The sequence below is a fragment of the Diuraphis noxia genome, unplaced genomic scaffold (assembly GCF_037042655.1).
Source record: "Diuraphis noxia isolate RWA-SAM2 unplaced genomic scaffold, SU_Dnox_SAM2 contig0003, whole genome shotgun sequence".
Lineage (NCBI taxonomy): Eukaryota > Metazoa > Arthropoda > Insecta > Hemiptera > Aphididae > Diuraphis > Diuraphis noxia.
The window spans coordinates 65,073,255-65,098,398 of NW_028301713.1; the positions used below are offsets into that span (position 1 = coordinate 65,073,255).

Genomic DNA, 25,144 nt, shown 5'->3' on the forward strand with positions numbered 1-25,144 from the left:
ATTAAATAATTGAAATCTAATAATAAAAATGTGCAAACGCAATTTATATTATGTATAAATTGAATCCATTTATATATTTCACAACACAATGATAATAATGATAAATTAAATGAAAAAATAATAATATTTTGAACAAAAACTATGAAGGAAAATTTAACTTCTTATATTCATAATTGTACTTAACTTCAATATTAACAATTAAGTATACAAATGTTTGTATAAACAAACAATTGTGTCATCAATCTGAATTATACAAATTAATAGTTTAATGGTAACACAAAAACTTAAATTTAATTATGAGTTTGTATAAAAAGTATACTTAAAAATATATTACCTTAAACTAAATGAATTATTAACAAAATGTAAATGATACAAATGAAATTTCCTTTCCATTTTTTACATCAATACTATATAAAAATTGTTTTAACAAAAATAAATAAGTATGAAAGTATAGGAAGTTTTTATATATTAGCATTATCACAGACGTTCATGCTTTGAGGTCAATTTTGACGACAGTACACCTTCTACGAGTCATCATGATTTGAACATACTTTACTAGGTTATAGCATCAATGATGAAGACCAGGCAAGTCAGCTAAAGTTGGAATAAACACATGTCTAGATTCATCAATTGCACCTCGACACAATGGGCAAGTTTCACATCGTTTAACACATGTTCCACATGCAATAACATGGCCACATGGGAAAAATACATGATCAATAGTGGCATCCATGCAAATTCTACATGTAAGTGCATCAATGAGCTTGGCCAATTTGTAGCTATCCTGTGAAGTTGTTGGCTCAGGTTCAGGTGAACTCAGTACCACTGAAGAGCTAGATGGTGTAACTTTGTTTTGCTTTTCGTAAAGTGCACGGCGTGCATTATCATGCACTTCACGGCAGGTCCTCTGTATGTCGAACACATATTTCTTCCCTAACGGTGAATCTTCATTAAATATAGATATAATTGTACCCTGAAAATAAACCTATTATATTAACAACAGTTTTTAATACATTATTACAGTTAAAAATTATCATAGATCAACTATATATAAGAGAATATTGGAATATCTTTGATAAAATTGCATTTGATTGAACACTTTCATTAATTAATAGTTTCAAATTTAGGAGGCAAAATGTATAGAAAATTATGATGATAAAAATATTTACACGTGCAAATATTTTTTAATTTGGTAAATTCACTGAACATTTTTCATGATTAAAATAATATGATATTTACCTTGAGATCCCTGATATATTGTGATGTAACAGCCCCTCTGACCGTTTCACAACTATAGAATGCATGTTTTTCCGTAAGTGCTCTATATAGAGTATTTGCACCCAGGCTAGATTCTAATTTCAATACAAATAGTGTTTCGGAATGTTCAACACCTGCCAAATACCACATCTCAAATACACGACGATGGCTGGCAGCACTGCGGATCGCGGTATAAGGAATCCTAAAAATTATATTTAATAATATTAATAAAAAAAATTAAATTCAAATAGTACAAAAGTTTTAAAATAAAAGGATTGAATTAAACAATGTCTAAAAAGATATGTTTTTGCCATTCTAAACAATTAATTTGACCACTACTAATATTTACATTTGTTTTTCATGATCAACTTGATCTGGGTGCTCCAAACTAATACCATGTGGTCCAACTCCTACCAATACTGAAGAACCGTTTGTTGTTCTGCCTTCAAACACCTCTTCACCAAAATTTTGTAGGCCAGAGACTTCTTTAATCAACCAATATTCAGCAGTTGTTTGTTTCATACCCTTAAAATATAACAATATATTTATAGAGTTCAGACTACAATAAATAATAAAAATGAAATTATATCACACATACTTTCATTTCAGATTGAAGACTTTGAATATGATCAATGATAAACTCGTCTTCATCTTTAGGTGCGCCCAGATGTTCACACCAATAGGTAAAAAACTGAACAAGAGCAACTGAATCATTGCAATCACCAAATTCAGCCTGTGCCAACAATGCAATAGTTCTACATATTGCTTGGCTATCTGTAGGTCTTAAACGTCCTTCACATAGCTCTAACTTGGCATGCAAATAAAACTGATGGCTGTAACAAAATAACAATAAAAATAAATAATTTGAATTATGATAATAATTAATTAATTGTAAAAAAATACAAATTAGAGCTCTATAATATAAAATAGTATTTATACTTAGAAATATACATAATAACTATAAGATATAACAACATAAATATTCAAGATGTCAATCATTTTTACACAGATACACCTAGTGACACACATATGTGTAATGTGTATATATACACAATACACATATTCATATAGTATTACAATAGTATTATAATAGTCTTATGCACAGTGTCGGCCTGGCCAGGGCAGCGAGGCAGCGAACGCTGCCGAGGCCCTCACCTTTTTTTTTTTTTTTATGCTAGCATAGGCACCTCAAATAGTGATGGATGGGGACTTAATTAAATCATTAAATAATTTTCTTGCCGACGTTTTAACAAAAATTTGTGAGTTAGCTGGAGTAGAACGAAAATCAATTTGCTATGAATTGAAACAATTTGCTTGTCAGTTTGAAAGCTTTCATCCTAAATTATCTGAATGTACAACTAAAATTGTTGATCAGCATTATGTTCAACAGGATTTATTATTTGAAAATATGGGCAGTGATGTTGATGAAGAAAACGTTTTACCAATTGACTGTAACAAATGTAATAGATGCATTGCATGTGCTTATATCACAATTAGAGAACTTGCATTTAATTCCAATACTTTTAATAATTTATTTGTTTTGTATAAATATGTACTACTTCTTCCATCAACTCAGGTAACGTGTGAAAGAGTTTTTTCTAAACTTAAGTTAGTTAAATCAAAATTAAGATCTACTATAAGTCAAGAACATTTAACTCCATTTATGCTAATGAATGTCGAGAAAGATATAGAGATCGATAAAGAACATATTATTAATTGCATTGCTGGTTCGTCTGACGCATTAAAAAGATTACTTACGTTATGAATAAAAAAAAATCATAATATTAGAATAATAATATAATGTGTTAAATCATTTATTTGTTGTTGTTTTAAAATTAACCAAGTCTGTTAATTAGTAGAACATAATTATTTTAATAGTGTATCAGTGAATTTAAGGTAATTTTATTAAAAAAGAATAAGTAAATTTTAATACCTAATAAAGAGTATGTAATCCAAACTTGTATAAAATTCATCTATTTTTTAGTTAAAAGAAATATTATGTACACATTTGTTATAATAATAAAATAATAGTTTAATTTTAAATATATATTTTCTATAATATGTTGTGTATGTATGAAGTCAAGTTAGTTTGTATTTAACAATAATACATTAATTAATATGCTACAAAAATATTCATGTATAATGTATATATTTTATATGTATGTAAGATATCACAAAACATGACTTTCACAATTTCAACCCAATCTTAGATAAATTTTGATAAAAAAATTGAGGCCCTAAAAAAAACCCTGCCTAGGCCTTTCATAGCCCAGGCCGACACTGCTTATGCATAAAATATATGTTGTTTTAATAGCGCTTAGATATACTAATACAGGGTACCAAATAATTATTGCTTCCAGGGTAGCTATGTTCCCAACACGGAAAAAATTCTTCCAAAACATAGATGATGTATGTATATGATGTATGATATATCTTAAATAAACAAAATAAATAGTTTTTATACATATTTTTATTAATTACTAGCTGTCCCACCAGGAAGTTTCTCTTGCCAATGCCAAAAAACTGTTGTTTTTTTTTTGTAAATATATATATATATATTTTTAAATTCATATGCAACATTTTTACTAATTATAATATTATAATATGTAGCCAATGGCAACCATTTAAATAAATAAAATAATACGTCAATACGTCATAAATTTATTTATTTAAATATTTGCTCTTTTAAATGAGTTGAAGAAAAATTATTATGTGAGCTACCCTTAAATTAACTTTAGGATCAATATAAAATATTAAAATACATTCATAAAAGATGTGATAATCGAGATTTACGTGGTTATGTTTATATTTACGAAAACTTCAAAAAATAAGTACGATCGGTGAGACGGTGAATTTGCACTTCATGTTTGAGTCTACTTTCAGTTATACAAAAAACATTTCGATTAAATAGAAGAATGATCGATGATTGATGACGTATTTAACTCATGCAGTAATACCTACATTATATTCAGAAAATTCAAATACCAAAGTATTTTAGATTTTGGGATTTTGAACTTCTAACCTAAAATGTAAGCAATTTTTTTCCGAAACACCTGAGTCTTAAGAATTAAAAGTACTTGAAAAAAAATTAAAATAGACAAATTTGAACGTTACAATCTGAACCACATTTATATATTATATCTACACGATATACATCACACATCTAATACTATTGTAGGTTGTAATTTCAAACTATTTCAGTAAACTTGTGTAATGTTATGCTTGTATTGCAGTTGAATAAAATACCTACATAATAATAAAATAATGCAATGTCTACGTGTCATCTTTTTATATTCAAATTATAATTCTCGAGGTTATACAAATTATTATTATTACCTGCATTTATACATTTTATTATATGGTGAGAAATAACAGGTATATTAAAAAATAAAAACAAAAATATTTCCCTACTACCTATAGCGGCCGTAAAGATTGTATAATGAATGTAACCAATGTAACACAGAAACGTTCTAATTAAAAGGCAGACTTACTTTTAGGTAATCGTTCAATGATACTACTGTTGTCACTCCAGTGACCTCAATAACATTAATATTATGATTTATGACGTATGAGAAATTACAGTGCTTAAAAACGATTTCAAGATAAAAACCCATATCTACACATTTAATATGTCAAAATAGGCCAAATGTGATTAATATTATTTTAATTTTAATCAATTATACCCGTAGATACTAGGTGATAACAAAAACAATAAATAGTAGTTTCTTCAAGGACAAACCTTTAAAGCGTAATAACTAACAAGTGTCAAGTAATAGCATTAAGAAATATACACTTCTATATCATTCAAAAAAGAGAGAATATATTTTTTTTGTCACTCTAAACCAGTCAATAATCATTAGGTTAATAGTTCGAACAACGAATTTAATAGATGTGTGGAGAAACTAATTTGTCATTCACTAATCAGCTGTTATAATTCTTTGGTTATTCGTATTATTATTAATATAAGTGTAATTAATAATTGTCCGTATATCTCCATTAAAACTAAATTGCGTTTTTTTTTTTATATTATCGATTAACCAAATAATAGAACTTTAGACTGTCGTTGATATCAAAACACTAAGATTGGGTAAATGGTAGTAGCAATCAGTGATGGTAGAAATGACGTCGTATACGCTGTACAGTGTATAAAATATACCTATATAGTAATATTGTGAAACACGATATTTTTATTCCCAAGACATAAACCTGAACCGGTTTTGCCAAATTACATGAAATGCCTAAATATGTACAAATTGCTTCAGACTCTAAGTTACAACATCGCTTAAAGAATTCAAAATCATAATTCGGCCACAAAGTAGTGGAATAAGTTGAATATTCAAACCCAGATGTTCAGTATATTTGAAAAAGATACAGTTATTATATTTATATTTTAACATATACACACAGCAATGTTACTAGGTACATGATGTAAGTACCTAGGTATGACTTTTTTCTAAAATCTATAGAAATAATATTTAATTTTGTGTAGATTCTTTTGTACACGTTTTACGGAACAGAAAAAAAAATCACAACAATTAACCTACATATTATAAAAAGTGGAAAAGGAGGTAACCAGAGTGGTGTACATAAGTAAGAGTATAAGGTCGAACTTCAACCGTCGAAATGCACTAATTTCAATCGAACAACACAATAAAAGCAGTTAATATTAAAACTGCACTCAAGTTCAAAAAGCAATTCAATGATAAATATAAAAATATGATTTCAGATTTATAAGTTATAAATTATAACTCATCGGTTCACATAGGTTTGTAGTAACTTTACTTGTACAAGTCACTTTTAAACACATTTTTGGATTTAGTTTTGTATTTTGGTTTGGTGGTGTAATTTAGAATGCATAATGTTCTACTGGTCTACTACGTGTAATCAAACGCGACACGACTTGCGATCTAAAGTTTTGAGCAGTTTGATATTAGCTTATCTTGTAAAATAATAATTTAATATCACTATACAAAAGTGTCCGCGGTATGCAATTCTATCCCGTCGTGTACTGTAGGTATTAAGTGTACTTCTTGTGTTAAATTTGAATTCAATCATTGCGTACAAAAAAATCTAAGCGAAGACAGTTTCTGCTGTCAACCTTTATTACAGTGAGCATCTTAAACACCTATATATTGTTAATAAAATAATTTATTTAACAATTAGTAATACAGCCATATGGTAGGTTTCATTAATTTATGGCAAAGATATATATTGTATTTGACATTTAGGAATGTCATCGTGTTTAAAATAAAACACACCTAAATGTACGATATTAAATGTTAAAGTAGAAGTAAAATTATCAAATTCCTGTGAAAAATATTTTTAAATTACAACATGATAACGAATATAGTTATTCATCGTTAAATAAAATCTATAATTTAGTCCAAGTTATAACTCTAAATTACGATTAAAAAAAATGTGTGTATTTAATATTTATATTTTGCAGCTTAACAGAATGAAATAATTTTTAGAATTCTTGTATTAAATTTTCAATTCTAAACTTTAAAAATTGAACATTTTATAAACTTTTCGTGAAAAATTATTTAAAAATGTTCGTGGTTTCAACGAATTTTAATTTAATTTGAACCTATAAAAAAAATTAACTTAAATCTGGCTAAAAGACAAAATACTTGGAAAATTATATCATGTACAAGAAATAATAGTATACAATTGATGAAAAACTCTAATACGAGTAACTAAGATTATTTATTATTAAGTACATCAAGAACAAAATTAATTTTGTAAGAAGTACTGGTTACCTCATTAACGCACTTTTTTCAATGTTGACCCCAAAGTACCATTAGCTACCATAAATCACCATCCAAAGCAGAAAATCTAAGAATTTTTACTGCCTCAAAGGTCAAACAGTAATATTAGAAAGAAAAAAAACACATATCATTGTAAAATCAATACGTCGTTCCACTCAGAATATAAAGTTCATCCAGTAAAAAAAATAAAGAAACATACAAGCATGCGTATAAAATACTATACATATTATGCTATTCTGTTATAATTTGTTAGGTTTTTTTTACTTATGCGAAACATGTGATTAAAACACTATGAATAGGCATTCTATCAATATTTTTGAATATGTAAAAATTGGACATTTCACAATTCTAAAAGTATTTTAAGTATTATTATGCAATAATTTACTTAATGTGTTATTTTTTTTAAAGCATTCTGAATCACCATTGAGTGCTATATTGTGCGACTAGTTAGACATCACATCTAGAATTTGTACAGGTCATGAACGATGATATTATACAAGAAACTATACTCACTATCGATGCATATGAATAAATAAATTCATCAAACATTTTATTTATAAGATACCACGTGCCTACAAATTACGAAATAGTAGCAAAAACACATACTATTGTATTGTCGATTATTTTTATAATTAAATAATGACATTTATCAAACCAAGCATTTTAAATTTAATAGTGAAATCAATTAATTTTCATATACGTACATATTTAAATTTTAAGGCGAGAAACAAAACAATTAAATATTTATTAAATTGTGGAGCCAATTAATCAATAAAACAAATGTGATGTGAATAGAACTACATTAATGCGCGATTGAAAATGTAATGATTCATTCAAATTAATCCAAGCTTGAATAAAAATATTTGTAACCAAACTAGTATCTTGTAGGCGGCAATTATACTTTATCATCGACACATCATTTGACCTTACTCACTCGCAAGTATAGCCATGAAACTTTTATTTGTGTATCACCCGGTAAATACGGAAACTAACAGTAGGATCAATATTAATTAATGCAATGTAAAAAGTAATGATAGATAATTTTTCTCATTAAAAAATATAATGAGTATTTTAATTTTAAGTCAACGATTTACACTGATGAACTTTTTTCCAAATACTAATGATGTGTTATTGAACAACAAAAATAAGTCTAATGCAAGCATACAACATGCAATAAATAATTAAAGAAAATCAATTCTTCATATTTGGCATAGAAATATTATTAACAAAAAATCACGTTACACGTGTGACTTTAAGTACCTACCTATGTGGCTATGATGCTATGTAGATCGAATACCGACGATAGCAAAATATTTTATTTTATAATTTGATTACTGAATTGTTGCCAAATAAAATCAAACTTGATGTCTTTGCATGTAATAAATTATAAATATTTACTTTTCAGACATTTGACTTTTATATGGTACCCGAAAGGCTGAAAATGATTTTTATAAGCAATATGCATTTAATCAGTATAGTATATTAAATATTTAAATGCTACAATAAAGTCATGCCTGATAGGTTTAAGGATACAATTACACCTCCAAAATGTTCACCAATGACGTAGGTAAACTTAAAAATTGAACATGATACCTCTTCTACGGAAAATATGCTATGAGTACAACAATACAGTAATCAACAACAATAATTTCATTATGATGTTTTAATATGATCATCGTATTATTAAAGAAATCTTTTCATTATTTAAAATTGACAGTTTGTTATTTACCCGGAAAAATTAATTAGTTGGTCTACAAAATTAGAATACAGATCAATACTGCGAAAAATATCCCATGTATTTCCGGGCATTATGAACAACGAATGACGTTCAAAATAATTGTAGCTTGACCTTTCGAGACCTTTGTTATATTGAAAATGAATAATTGTCGTGATGGATTTAAATAATTGTATAATTCGACGATATTCTTCAATGTAGGTAAATCTATAAAAAATTTCGTTCTGTTTGATAGAAACCGAAAATAGATTCATACAAAAAAAAATATTTTATATTTATGGTATAATAAATTTCAATAAAAATATTCCACATTAAATTTATTTATTTCATACAAAAAAATAGATGGTTATGCTAGTAAAATAATTTAAGAACGGAAAACTAACAACTCCGTGTCATTATATAGTGAGTGTCAAGCTGAAGGTTTAGAAGAGTGTCTACACAGAAGTAAAAACTGTTATCACGTTTGTTGTATAATATAACTATATAATATTTAGATTCCGTGCCACACGTCACGTGCGCCACAACGTGTACACAGTATAAATACTCATTTAACCAGGAGAAAAGATTTAGGATAATTATTAATATAGTGTAACTAAATTTTCTCTGCAAAAAAATAAAATAAACCTGTGCGTTAATACATACATAAAATCAATGCATTAAGAAAAAACATAAAAGATTCATGATTAAACCGAGGTAGGTGAGTTATTATTAAGTCCAATATAGAAACATAAAAAAATAAATATTTTGTATTTTTGTCAATAGATTATCATTCATATGAAGAATTTTGAAATCCTAGAATAACTATTATAAACAATTATGTTGCTAAAGTAGGTAAAAATTAAATGAATAATCATATCAAATAGATAATAGATTTCAATTGCATAAATTAAAAACAATATTTAAATAAATACATTAATTATAAATCATTAATTATTGTTCCTTCTTTTTGATAACTGTAAACTGAATATTATTGTAAACAACATTTAATTTATATAAAACTAAAGTTGAATATAAGTGGGAAAATTTAAACTGGAATTAAAATAAAACCGGTTATAAATATTGGGTTATTACTTATTACAGAAAAATATAGTAAAACAAAAACTAATTTATAAAAAAACCTATACCGTATAATGTAATTTTTATTATATTTTTATTTTTTATCAAAAGTGGTAAATATTATAACAATACTTAATTGAGACTGTGCAATTTAGATTGCAAAAATTGTTTAATAATTAAATTAAATTCATTATTCATGCATTTTCAATAAAAATAGATAAGGTTTTAGATTTACTATAAAAAATAGTGGAGTAATTAAGGAGAGGATTTGAGTGTTATGTCTTATATCTCCCCATGACTCTTTTTAAAACTGGCAAACACTATTTTACAATAAATATTATTAATTTTAGATATTGGATACTAAAGTATACTTTATAGAAATAATTCATAAAAACCAACTCCCTTATGCTAGCTGTACATAATTTAAATATTACTTCGTAGTAAGCACTATCACTATTGCACAAATATATTGAAATACGGTTTAACAATGGAGTTTAGCTCCCAAGAGATTTTTGGAAAAAAATTTCGGAAACCTATGTATTTCACGGAGTCATTAACAATAATGTAATCAGAATTTAACAGTAGGATTTAGTTTCTACATTTCAACGTTTTAAAGATTTATGATGCGTTTATAAATGTACTTTATGTACATGATATACTTATACAGATCAGTGATCACAATGGTTATACTGAGACGTGCGCTTATGATATATTATAAACCAAACTTTTTTTTTAGCGAGGAGGGTAAATGTATCAATCACCCGCAACAACACAATCAAATTACATCATTGATAAAGAGTAAAGACCAAATAAGAATTAATAATATAATATGTAGGCCTAAGTTTATTTTTTCAAGCCACTATTAACATAATTCATGAGCATTTTTAGAGTAAATTTCGTGCGACACGTTGATAATAATTTATATCGTTTTTAATACATACGTTGACACCGTTGACAATTAGTCACACACTATGGCGGAAGCATAGCACACAACAGTTTATAAACAATAAAGAAACATGCTTCGGCATCAATGGAACATGGGAGGAGACGCTTGTATTAATGATCGCGAATGACGTTCCCCGAAGCTTTTGTTTTGTTTACATGGGGCAATTATTATTTTAACACAGTATAAAATAATATGCCTAATCTAAAATTCACCATGACAATAATAATAAAATAATTATAGTCACATCGCCAGAGCGTGATGGATAGCGTGAACAGATAATTCGAAACCCAAATAATATATAATAATATAATAGGTACCTATATGTGATAGAAAAATATTAGAAGGTTGCTTTTTAAAAAGCAATTGACATTAAAACGCTATACGAGGGTTTTATCAGCTGTAACCTAATATCAACGCATTAACATACAACACTTTAACGTCTTTAACAGTAGTAAATATCAATAGTTAAAACTATTAATAATAAAAATTAAATTAGCATGTTTTATACGTTTTAGTATAAATCAACAATATTACATTGCACTCGAATACACGATTTATTAATTATGTTTTTACACTAATACTTTTACTCTGTCATGTGTATGCAGTATGTATATTTCTTTATCTAATTTGTACATTTTGAGGTTGTTCAACTCATCTGCATCTTGACATAAATAAAATGGATGACAATAAACAATAGAAATTACAAAGTACAATTTTTTTATGCACCCCTTTAGAATATGATATACAAGGTGATCCATTTAAGTGGGTACACTAATTATCTCATAAGTATTAACTTCTATGTTTATGATTTTCTAAAAACGTTTAATATTTTAATTGTTTTCACCCTTATATTTATTGGTGATACCACTATCAACTTTTGATTTTCAAATGGTAACATATAATAAAAATATCATGAATTGATAAAACCATTTTTATTTCATGAATTTACGTGTTAACATTTTTATTTTTTGTTGATTGATTTGCGAGATACAGTTCCTCAAAGAATTAGTGATCGAAGGATATGTTATAGTCGATAAATGAGGCATTTTTTGTATATATTATATATTTTTCCATGGATCACTTCATAAAATATATTATATGTCTATGGATCACTTAGTTAACTGTACTTCCATATTAAAATGAATGTTATTTGGTTTTAAAATGATAGTCATTTTTAATAAAAAAAAGTGCTTCATAAGTTAAAAATAAAAAATTAATTAATTAAAAATAAAATAATAAAATAAATTTCAAAGCCTGAACTCAAATTTTCTAAGGTCCTGTCACTGGACAGTCTCCTCTTCATGTGTGACATGTCTTCTTTAAATCACTCATCATTGTTACTTATTGTTTTATGTGTAAACAGATTGTAATATATTTTTAATAAAAAAAAAAAAAAAAAAAAAGTTTAATATAAATAATATTTTAATTTACAGTAAAAATTAAACATTTTACTAAATATTATCAATAATTTAAATCTCATATTACTTTTCATAAAACATAATCATACAATATAACAAATAACAAACTGATAATTTTGTGTAATACAAACGTGTGGAATAATCATTTTTAAGACTAGTATCTCAGTTTACTGATATACATCATATAGATAGATATAAAACATGTTTCATAATACTTAGGACTTTAGGTGGCAATGATAAAAACATTTAGCATACAGCTGTAGGGAATTTGGTATTGCTATTAGAATTTTGTTGTTTTACAGTTCTACATTATTAACAATTGTTAAAAATAAATATTTACTTTTTGGTATCAAAAAACAAAATTAATTTTGTATAATATTACAAATTATAATAATTATGCAAAAATTAATATTGCATAGGGAATGCATGGTAGGAATATAAATTAAAAGCATACAATTTGAGACATTTGAGTATTGCAATTTGATGTATTCATCAAATGCCTTCTTTTTTAAAATTGTCAATTTTTGTAATGTATGAAACAATGGAACAAAAAAGGTCGTGGAAACCCCTTTTACGCAATCATAAACAACCAGTTGTAATTACCTGAATACAAAAGTTAAAAGTTTATGAACGCTTATGAACGCTTATCTATTTGTTAAAAATTTAGTTGTATTTTATTATATACTATAAACTAAAGAGTAATAACCATCAACCTATATATGTCAATATAATATAGTCTATTGTCTATTTGTCTATAAGCATGCAAGTGCAAGGACAAATCACTAGTCTGAGTGAAAACGATAATACTTGTGATATCTTCTTTCTAAAATATATGTAACTGATAAGAATATCCAGGAAATAAAACTAAATTAATAAAGTATAGCTGTCTAACATGAAAATACTAATCAGAGAAATGTAATTATCATTATTAAAATCAATGATAGTGTATACTGTACAAGGTCAATAACCACTGAGTATAACCAAATAACAATCAATAATATGTTGCGAGCAGCATTGAACTCGAATTATGAAATTTAGGGAACAATCATTAATAATACATAATAATAAAATAAGGGAACCACAAGGCCAAAATTGTTTCTATGCTTATATAAATACAAAAATATATATATAATTTTGATGGCCCTGAATTAAAAACATATCATGTAAATTATGTGATAAAATAATATTTGCGATGTCAATGACATTTTTTTGTTAACTTTCTCTTTACATTGGCTGTTTATAAATTATAATATAATTCACTATAATATTAAAAAAATTAAAAACACAAGATTGGTTCTGCTGTACAAAAATTTAGTGTGCATGGGCAGGGATAGAAAACAAATAGAGGTAGACATTCTCTTAACACATTTAAGTATTACTGTGCTTTGTGCTACACTTAAAAATAACTTGTGTATAATTTTTACAGTTAATTTATTCAATCATCATACAATCATAGATCCCCCATTATCCACAAATCGTTTTTAATACAGTACACTTTCTTAATAATTATTTAACATAAAGCAAATTTTTTTTAAATTATTAGCTCTATCTGAGGTCAACTGAAGTTACTAACTAAATATTAAATATATAGTATATACATAACTTGATATTTAATAAAATGTCTATGAATCATTGACTTTGATTTAAACATTATAGGGGAAAATTCATTCTAAACAAAAATTACTATGAGTGTTATAAATAATGAACATAACAAAAAAAATAAATGTAAATATTATAATAAGATAGTTGAGTACCTAACATTCATTGGATAATATTTTATAATCAGATAATCACATTTTCTTTAAATTCAATTAAACTTATATATTTCTCAGAATTTTATCATTAAATAATTGTAATACTTAAGTATTAGTTATCATAATTTAATTAGTTGCTTGACATAAAAGCCAAAATAAATTATGCAATACAATTAAAGATGATACTTAAATGTATTGTGTTTTGTAGATCTTATGATATAAAATTGTATCGCAAATTAAAGAAGTTATTCAAGTAAAACTTCAATTTTCAAAATTAACACCAAATGAAAATTGGGAATTTTCAATTTATATTTTTAAAAATGAATAAAAAGTTTTAATCAAATAAACAGGTATTAATTATTCAAAGTAATGGTATAATACAGTATATACTGCTTTTTGGTTAAATGTTTAATATGATTTCATAGTATGTTACAGCATAAGTCACAAAAAAAAGTATACATTGTTCCATTTCTGGCCAAGCATAGGATGAAGACTAAACTCATTTTAAATGTATAAATAATAGTATTGATGGTTGATACATAACTACTAATACCACTAAAATAAAAAAGATTAATCAAAATCCTATTAGAAATGCCTATCCATTAATAAAATTAATATTTAAATAATATAAAATAAATTGTACTTAATTAGGATTTCTGGCAAATAGGTACTCAGTTGAACTCTTAAAGTCTAAACATAACAATTTAAAAAACAGCCTTTAAAATAATATTTTTAATTTGTACCAAATTATTATTTATAAATACATAAGGTTAAAGTTGATTTAGTTTTTAATATTGTTTAATTTGACAACACTGAATAACATACAATATTAAATTTTATTTATTTTTAATCTTAAAACTTTCCATTGCTTATATATAAAACCAGACATAATATTTTGTATTCATAAGTATTATATATGCATATATTGATTATTATTATTATTATTATATATCTATTAATTAAACTAATATAAATATTAATTACTATTTATGTAAATTTAATAATTTAGACAATTTGATCTTAAAGACATTTATTTATTTAGGTAGGAACTTCCAAACAAATTCAATATCACATAACACCAGCCACCAGGGCTCAAAATAATTATTTTTAAATTGATTTAAAACTAGGGGCCTAGTTTTAATGTTCAATACACTAGCTACAAGTAAAACCAAAAGCTTTCAAATCTTTCAAACCGTAACTGAAACCTAAGAATTTTAAAAACTGTTTGCAAAGCCCAAAATGCTAAATACCTACTTGAAAATATCCAAGTAATAAATAGAAAGCACCTATCAAAGAAATAATAATTTCTTTCATGATGTCATACTTTATTATATAACTACGTAATTATAAAACTATTTATCATATAGTAGCTTTCCTCATGAGACCTTAAAGCATTTTAAATTTACTATTAAAATACAATACAGGGTGATTCTCTTATCAAACAACACTCATTATTTAAAAAAGTATTGACTTTTTTCAAAATATTTTTTACATAGTTTCAAGTTGTAAAAAACCAACATCTTTATTACAAAATTATATTTTTAAATATTTTTTATCCTTATCATTTTTTAAGTTTTTTACTTTTTTGAAGACAGCATAGAGTTTTAATTTCATATTCCAAAACAGAATATTTTTCTAAGTATTTTGATTCATAAAAATCGAATTTAGGGCTAGTAGTTTATGAGTTATAACTTATAACTTGTAAGTATTTAAGTTTAGATTGGCAGAGTGGAGTGGTGCGGGGTCACCCCGCAAAATGTTTGTCCACTACTCTGCTTGTCTAAACTTTAAATACTTATAACTCATAAGTCATAAGCTACTCGTCCTAAATTCGATTTTTATGAATCAAAATACTTAGAAAAATATTCTGCTTTAGATTCAGTGGCGTAATTACATGGTTGCATAGGTGTGCATTGCACTGGGGCCCGGGGCCTAGAAGGTCCAAAAAGGGGCCCTAGAATTTTAATATTTTGTTTAAAATATATTAAAATTGTAAATGTTGTTAATAATTTTAAACTATTTTATAATAAATTATATACTACGATAAAACCATACAATTTTATATTACGAAGAGTATAAAAATAAATTGTCCATGAAACAGGTAGAAATATTGTCATTAGAACATATTATATCATTTATCGGCTTATGCTTATCGTAAATATCTTGATTGATGATTATACGTAAAAATTATTTGAGATCCACACAACAACAAGAACGCTTCAGTGAATTAGCAATTTTAGCCATTGAAGCTAAAGAAGCTGAACAAATGGATATACAGGAACTTATAAGACAATTTGCTGATTTAAAGGCAAGAAAAAAACCATTTACGTCATAAATATATTTAAACACAATGACAACGTAATTTATAAATTATTTCATGTTAATACATATTATTATGTCATTTATTTCATGTATAAGTATAGTTTAATTATAATTATGGTTTATTTTATGAATTATATATATTATAATACATAATATAATTATACATTTTTTATATATATATACGTGTAATTGTGTAATTTTATTCATATAACGATTTTTAGGGGCCATAAAATAATATTGCACATGGGCTAGAATTTTATAGTTACGCCACAGATTATGAAATTAAAACTCTGTTGTCATTCAAAAAAGTAAAAAACTTAAAAAATGATAAGGATAAAAAATATTTAAAAATATAATTTTGTAATAAAAAAGTTGTTTTTTTAACAACTTGAAACTATGTAAAAAAAATATTTTGAAAAAAGTCAATAATTTTTAAATAATGAGTGTTTGATAAAAGAATCATTCTGCATATTAATGCTTATAAATTATAATTGATATTTTCTGATGTTTATGCACATCTAACTATCTATAATAAGATAGTAGTTATTCTTAAATCTTAAAACTTACCGGGTAGATTCTTGTAATAGTAAATGTGGTGGTACCCAAAATTTGACTCTGAGTGCAAAGCGATATGGATGAACTCCAGCAACTTGATGTTCAATCAAATTTCTTAGATTCAACCAAACATCTTGCCCTTTGACAGTTTTGTACTGTAATCCAAAGTAATCACATTCTTTGTTGATGCCCAAACATTCACATACCTATAAGATATAAACAGTTTCATCTAGGTAAATAAAAAATATTATTTAAGAAACTATAAAATATTATATGGATAGACAATACAAATTGATAAACAAAATTACCGAGATAATTACATACTGACATGAATCACAGCAACATTTTATTTTCATTATATCCCTATTTAATCAAATTATAGGTACATGAGTTAAAGCTTTTTTTTTCGTTTACTTTAATATGATATATTCAGTATGATAATAAATTAATAATAATGGTTAATATTTTTATCTTTGCACAAACAACTTAAAAGTATGAAAAATAAGCAGCTGACTAAAGATATATCTCGAGATATATATATACTAAGCACTAATATGATTTATCTTATAATAAATTAGTAATAATTTTCGAGCACGGTGAAAAAAACTTTGAGTTGGCAAATTGATGGAGCTACACGAGGAGCTACATGCTACACCTTCCCCCTTAATTAATTGTAGTTTGGGACGGCCCAGTTTTTAGTGTGTAATTTGTAGTCTGTATGTTATATAATATCTACCAAATTCAAACTCAACTTTACAGTTACAATATATTTAAATATATTAATATATTTAACCCAACTATATTTTTGATTTTAAAATGTAAGAAGTAGGTATGATCATTATAGACAAAATGTAAATTAACCCATTTATTTATACTCTGCAACACACCTCCTTCGTCTATCAAAACTAAGTGGTTGTCGATATATATACCAAATCCTATCCAGTTAAGGAGTAGTTGGTTAGCTATTCCTACTACAAGAACCGGTCTTGAGAACCGGGTTGTTGGATCGATACAAATAAAGTTTCCTAAGTTATATTTTATAGGTCCTACGAACTTATGACCTGCGTTCATAGACTAACACAATGGAACACGATATAGTAACGCAAAACAAGATTTATTAAATAACTGAACAATATCTATAGTATATAGTACACTATCACCTGAGTAACCCTGTTCTTGAGGGTAGTATATTGAAGATCACAGGAATAGCGGAGCACGAGCTGAACAATTATTAAATGATTTTTACAAGGTAGGCTTCAATGTGTGTTTGGACACGACTGTCTGGCTATATTTTATAATATACATATATGCTCGTACTCTACGTTCCTGTGTTCTGTTAACCTAAGCTAAATCGGCAAGCGCGACATAAATGATGAGTTAGTAATCTATAAATTGTTACAACTCCTAGTTACATATGCTTTTAAAATCAAATTTTAGATAGGTACTTATACAAACAATGAAACAAATATATAATGTTAAATCTACTAATGTACCTATTTTAAAATTGAGGTTACTATTTACATTGTAATATTACAGTTTGCTAATTCTAAGGTTGAAATGAAGTATTAGTACTTAAATTTACTAGTAGGTTCAAAAGAAAGCAATAGGCACTTTCATAATGCACATATAATAAGTAGGGACTATTATTATTCTTTAATGGAATTTTCAGTTTAAAAATGTTTATAACTATATAAAAAAATTAAAATACACAATACACTAAGAAAAATAAAATACAAATTTACAATAATAACAAAATTATAGCTAAATTTGGAGTTAAATTAAGGTTTAAATGTGTACACTAGAATGTGTATACCATTGATATTACAATATACTATTTTCTATTATAGAATCAATGTGTATACCAACTAAATTACTACCAGTTTAAATAGTAAAAAATATACCTACTATGGAAAAAGTATTCATATTAAATATCTACATAGAAACTTTTTTAGTTCAGTTGATAGATACAGCCATAACCGTAATATGGAGGGACTTGAAAGGGCTAATAAGCACCTCCAAAAATTTGGATTTTAATTATAGTATTACATCTTCCAGTTAGGTAGCTACCCAATCAACATAATTCAGTAAAAGTTGTTTGAAGAATTTATTTTCTAAAGTTAATGTGACATGTATTAAAATATAGTTAAGTACCTAGGTGAGAAAAGCAATGAAAAATATATTACCTATGTTGTATTAGGTATATCACATAAAATAATTTATTTAGAAGATATTTGAATGGGGGTGTGGGGGGCAGATGAAGGCCCTCACTAATATATTTCATTTAAAGTGTGAAGCACTAAAGCTCCTCCAAGTCAAAAACTGAAATAACGCCCATGAATATCGCAAGTACAAGAATTCTAACCAGGAGCATAGATAAAATATAATTTTTAAGAAGATCTGGGGAGGTTTTTTGTAATTATATTACCTACCTACATTAAATTATTGAATAAAATCTATTGCAATAAAACTAAGCTATAAACTTTTAAATCATATTACATAACTACCAAAGTATATACCTACTTATAACATATTATGTAGTGTTAGATACACATAACTTAAACTCCTACATATTAAAGTAATCAAACTTCTTATTAAATATTTAAATTTTAAAATAGTTCATTATATCAAAATTAATTAAGAATGTAAGTATGAGAACTATGATAACTATGATAACTGAAAAATTAAGTTTTTTAGACGATAAAACTTAAGTTTTTTTCTTTATTGAAATTATTACTATTCAGTTATTCTCAGAAACAATTTTTATCATCTATTCATCAAAAATCTTCTGTCAATCAAGACGTAAGACAGGAATATAATCAACAAAAATTAAAAAACTTTTCGTTAATTCATTAAAAATAGATACTAAAATATTTTAATTTAGTATCTCATGAAACAACTTAGGAAAATCAGAACTAAAAACTAATAATACGAGTAATAATATGTACATTTTATATAATATAATAATGGAACTTAAAATTTATTTTGAAGAAAAGTAGAAGCCTGTACACAAGTAGCTTATGATAAAATTACTCTCTATAATATAGAGAGTAATAGAGTCTATATGCCTGCATAAACTAAGTATTCAAATTACTACCTATTATTTAAAATGTATTCTAAAGAATTGCTGAGGGGATAATATAAGTTACAAGAACGTTTTCAAATAAAATAATAGCACATTAACCACATCATTTAATCATAAGGCTTTCACACATCAACAAAAGGCATTTTCAATTAGAATAGCCGGTAAAATTTTGGTAGATGCCAAATACCTATTAACAATTGGTCAAATAAAAGTTGTATTTTAGTATAATTGTGGAGCAATAATTGGAACAATAATAGAGCAAAAAACAATAATAATTCAAAGACAGCTCGTGAACCTAATTTAATTGACGAAGCAGATTTTTTGAAAAGCTTAGAAGAACAAAGATGTTCTGAAAACTATTAATTGCAAACTTGATTATAATTTATAAATAAGTGATAATAATCTAATAACTTTTTTTTATAATTGTGACTATAAAGTACTAAATTCAATAATATATATAATAATATTATTTAGAATGCTAATGATTTGCCTATTAATGTATATGTATTACCCGAGGTATTACCTAATATAATGATGAGCTTCAATTTATTTTATTATTTTTTTTTTTTTTTTTTGTACCAGTCAAATAAGGCCAAATACTTTTAATTTTTCACTCATAGTAGGAAGTAAACTATTGGCCATAGTTTGACATTTTAACAGCAGTAACAAGCATAATGGCACAATAGTGGTTGGTGATTGGTATCAGCACAGTCGTACTGTATTGGATTCTGTAATAGTCAATCGACACCGGAGCTTGGAAACAGTATATTATGTCGAGTAGTGACGACAACTAAGTATAGGTAAGCTAAATACGTTGTGTTTACCTTCTCCAGGCACTCCAGACCTTTTGCCTTATGGTCGAGCCTGACTTCTATAACGACTGCGTTCGGTTGGCTCACTAAACACCACATTTTCACTGTTCATATTTCGCCTGATTGCGCGCGCGAACGTTACTGCCGCTGCGTTTGTCACCGCGATCGACGAACGGACGAACACGGATGTATTGAATATAAAGGGGCCAGAACGGTCGTAACCCGGAGAGAGAGAGAGGGGAGGACACAACACTGTCGGCAGGTCGGTTACTGACGACAGTCGAAGAAAACAAAACACCGGTCGTCGGTCGTTGTCGTAAGTAAAGGACTACAGCCACGCCAAGCTTAATCGCTTAGTGCACACCATACACATTTACGGTGATGATAGAATTGTATTAACGTATAATTAAACGTATTGAACTGTTGCGTGCACCACTTCGTTCACTGCAAGAGGCCACTCAACAGAGTACAGACTGATCACCACAGCGTGCGACGCCAAGCTCAGCGAAGACATTTATTATTATTGTTGTTGACTGTTGTTGTTATTGTTATGCGACGGCGGGAGTTCGCAAGCACGCGTGTGCAAGATACACGAGGTGTGAAATAAAAATAAAAATCAACATTAAAACAAAAACAAAATGAAGAACAAGAACGTTATAACCGTTTTATAGTAACCGTCTGTAGCTAATGAGTTATGAGATTAATGAACATCGGAAATTCAGAAGTCAGCACATCGCACACCGAGGTTAAACAAATAACAAGCAACTACCAAAACACGCGCTCGCAGCGACGATCAGCTGCTGGCTGCTGCATATGAATTTACGAACAACTTTGTGGTTTGTCGTTTACGGGTTGTGTGGGCTGAAAAGGAGAAGGGGGAATTACTCGTGGATTACTACAACTGCTGATAACATTACTACAACTTACTATAGAAAAAAAATAAAAAAAAATATACCATAATAATAATACTCGACGGGGACCGCGGACGCCGATCGTCGGCAGCGGTCGGCAACGGTCGGCGAGCGAATACAACCACGAGAAATTTAAAAAACAATATTATAAGAAGTATAATAATATTATACTATTATACCCACACTCACAATAACCATCAGCGATCGCCGTTTTTCTTTCTTTGTCCGATCGGTGAGGCACCGTTGCCGATGCACTCACAAGTCGCGACGCCACACGTTGCCGCGCAGCATCTCAACTCTCAAGCGATTTCTTTGGATGTCACATCATAGGTCTAAGGAAACACCGTCGTTTCAGACGATCATATTATTATCATATTTATTTATTGTGCTCAAGTGATCAAGTGTGTTGTTTCGCACATGGTGATTTTTCGACTGTTCACTAAGATATCTTTAAAACGTGATCGTTTGATATTATACCAATACATCAAACACTCGTGTCCTTGAATATTGTTTTTACTAATATCACATTTATTTTATATATTACACAATTATATTATTGCGTGATTTGTGAACTAGTCAGGAGTCTTGAGCGAAGAAACTAACCATCCGTTGATGTAAGTTCATGGTCGAATAATGTAAATTATAAAAATTACCCTGCCTATTGCAGTTACAATTAAACAATTCATATATTGAGATAGATCTTTCAAAATTAATTTTCATAGGCCGGTAAATCTTAATAGGTGTATGCATTGGCGCAAAAAGTGTAAGAGATTTGACGAGAAGATTACTATTGAATGAAAAAAAAAAAAAATGTTTTTAAATTTAGGAAATATTTGAGGGAGCTTGGCTCCTAAAGTCTCCCCCTATTTGTGTCTAACACATATTATTATTACAGTACACATGGTCTTTAAATATTAGCAAGATGGTTATCGGTATTCGGTTTAATACACACGCGCTCTTATTTCTCGTTACTACTATATACGTCTATACGCAGTGCATAGGTATTAATATTATATTATATTTTAGGTAAATTACATTTTTTCAGGCAATCAGATAACCGTAGGTGTATATGAACTGAATTCAAATCACGCCAGCAACAACGATCAATAAATATAAAAAAATTACAAGAGTCTTCAGAAGTTTTTGAGTTTCTTTATCCATACTTACCAGGTACACAATTAACTCGGTCAAGCCTGGATTGTTTATGATATAAAAATCAATCACGTCATGTTTAATGGAATGCCGGAAAAATAGTCCCCGTTAATAAAATCATACGAAAAACATGATTGTACGTAATTATTAATTTTATTTGTAAAATACCTAAATATGATAATATAAATCTGAAAACACGCTAATGAGAGGATTATAATGTTTGGTACTGAGTACTGACAACATGATACATTTATTGAGTCAATCTAAAGAGTGGTATATGGATGGAACTTTTGGACTAGCGCCTAACAATTTTTATGTATAGCTTTTCTCCCAACAAGTCACGTCAAAGAAGGAATGGATTATCTTAAAACTGTTGTTCCTCCAGACGCGGAAGACTTGATTATTTTGATTCGGTTTGTGTAAGTGGTCCTTTGCGTAGAATAGGAACTGATGACGATTTCGTTAGATTTCGTCGACCTCCACCTCAATACCCTCCCCCGACGTGGAATGTGCATCAAAGTATACCTTACTGGATAGTAGTAGAACCAACAACGTGTGTGAAAGTTGGAATAATACGTTTAATCATTTGGTTGGGAATAAAAATCCATCGATTTGGAAATTATTGAAAAATATGAAAAACGAAGTGATAATACCAAATAATTAACATTGATTGAAATAGGGCAATTAACTTACAAGCGACTACATAAAGAGCATATAATGCAAACTTGATTAAAAAATGTATGCGAACAATTTACTAGGGGAGAATAATATAAGAATGAAATCTGATTAAATTTGTAATAAGTGTATTTTTTTTTTAAGTTGTAAAAATATAACTATACATATACCTGTAGCACATAATTTTGCAAAATTATTTGTATCTTGTAACTTGTAAAATATACCTATATATAATATATACCTGTAACATATAATTATTAAATGTTGTAATAAATGTAATAATTACGTACAATCATGTTTTTTCAAATTGTTATATTAAAATTTTATAGAATATTATTATAAAGGTTTTATAACACACTTTTATATTTTGTACTACACACTGAATTTTTTGTACTACACAAAGTGTGTCGTACTACACACAATTTTAGGGACTGGGACTGACAATTGAACTTGGCATCCATTATTTAGATCTCACTTCTTTTGTCGTTGAAGTCAACAACCAAGGCGTTTATTATAGTGTTGAACTTGGCTATCATTTTACATAATATATGTTTTTGGTGGGATATCATTACTTTCTGTATGTAAATTATTAATACCTACTTATTCATAATAAAATTATTTCCAAATGGTTTTGTAAACTATTGTATTTTCCCTAACTTTACGGGTTATAATTGTCTTTTTTGTGTTATTACTTGTATTTTCTTTTACTTTTGAAATGGTTGATTGAATTGCCCATTCAGTATCTGGTTTTTTTTACGCGTTTTCTGTTTATGCTTATTTGACCAAGTCAGGGCGGTATAGCGTGATGCGCATATGTATCTTGTAAGTCTGAATATATAAGCCAAATTTGACATGTTTATGTGGAATATAGTTTGAGTTATGGGGGGGGGGGTCAAAAGTGGCTCCAAATGGTTCGTGTAAATTACACACGGTGCTGTCGTCAGTTCTATTAGCTAGATAGAACTTGGCTTTACACGCCACCGCGTGTCTAGATATAGTGCAATAGTTTAGTAGTTATATACATATATCTATATAAGGACATACGTCGCTAACACACCAGTACTTGATGAAGCAAGAAGCCCATTCATATGCGCCAGTTGCGGTACACTCCTATCAATCAAACAAATTGTACCCGAATGCCGTTTTTATGAAACGGGCAAACGAGAAGCTGGGGTATCAAATATATCAAGTCGGATGCTCTCCATCGAGATACCTGTCATAAGTCATTCATACGACGACCTTTTTAGTTAAAACCAATCTTATAAATAGTTTATAATCTGTTATCGTTTGTATAATGTATTACCTATTATGTAAATACTGTATCCTTAGGAATTGTTAACCTTAAGCTCCTTGTATGCCAATGGCCATAGACGCCTGGGCTTATTTATTTATGTGATGAAAAAAAAAATCTATTTAATATGCAAAATATAAGTACGCAGTACTCTTGTTCATGCAAGCAAACGCACGATAAATCATTCGCGATGGCCGATGAACGCTCGAATCGATGTCCTAAGTGCACATGTATATTCAGCAATAATAAGTGGCGTCGAAAATGTATTATCGCTTGTATATGTACCATGATTACTATACGCGTGAATGCGTGATCGCCGGATTTCGGAATATATGACTAAATTTGCAAGGTTTCAATTTAATTATTTTTAAGTTATAGTAAGTTGTCCAAATAATAATCTGTATTATGTA

The 25,144-nt window shown here is 27.7% G+C and overlaps 1 protein-coding gene and 1 long non-coding RNA gene across 3 annotated transcripts; one reads left to right on the top strand and one right to left on the bottom strand.

The window, feature by feature from the left end:
• Positions 1-20: 20 nt before the first annotated feature.
• On the bottom strand, positions 21-21,430 carry dnr1 (E3 ubiquitin-protein ligase defense repressor 1). Of its 2 annotated transcripts, XM_089224572.1 has the most exons (7): positions 20,718-21,430; positions 17,120-17,174; positions 16,824-17,017; positions 1,856-2,090; positions 1,607-1,782; positions 1,240-1,459; positions 21-973 (listed from the first exon to the last, which is right to left on the bottom strand). In XM_089224572.1, the coding sequence occupies exons 2-7, from the start codon at positions 17,165-17,167 to the stop codon at positions 569-571; spliced, it is 1,278 nt and encodes a 425-aa protein (XP_089080698.1). In that variant the 5' UTR covers positions 17,168-17,174; positions 20,718-21,430; the 3' UTR covers positions 21-568. The 2 variants fall into 2 exon arrangements, with proteins under 2 accessions (XP_089080698.1, XP_015367593.2); XM_015512107.2 differs by lacking the exon at positions 17,120-17,174 and having other exon boundaries at positions 20,718-21,423.
• Positions 21,431-21,634: 204 nt separating this feature from the next.
• LOC149057670 (uncharacterized) lies at positions 21,635-24,904 on the top strand. Its single transcript, XR_016191151.1, has 2 exons — positions 21,635-22,230; positions 22,662-24,904. It is a non-coding gene; the product is annotated as an uncharacterized LOC149057670 (long non-coding RNA).
• The last annotated feature ends 240 nt before the right edge of the window (positions 24,905-25,144 follow it).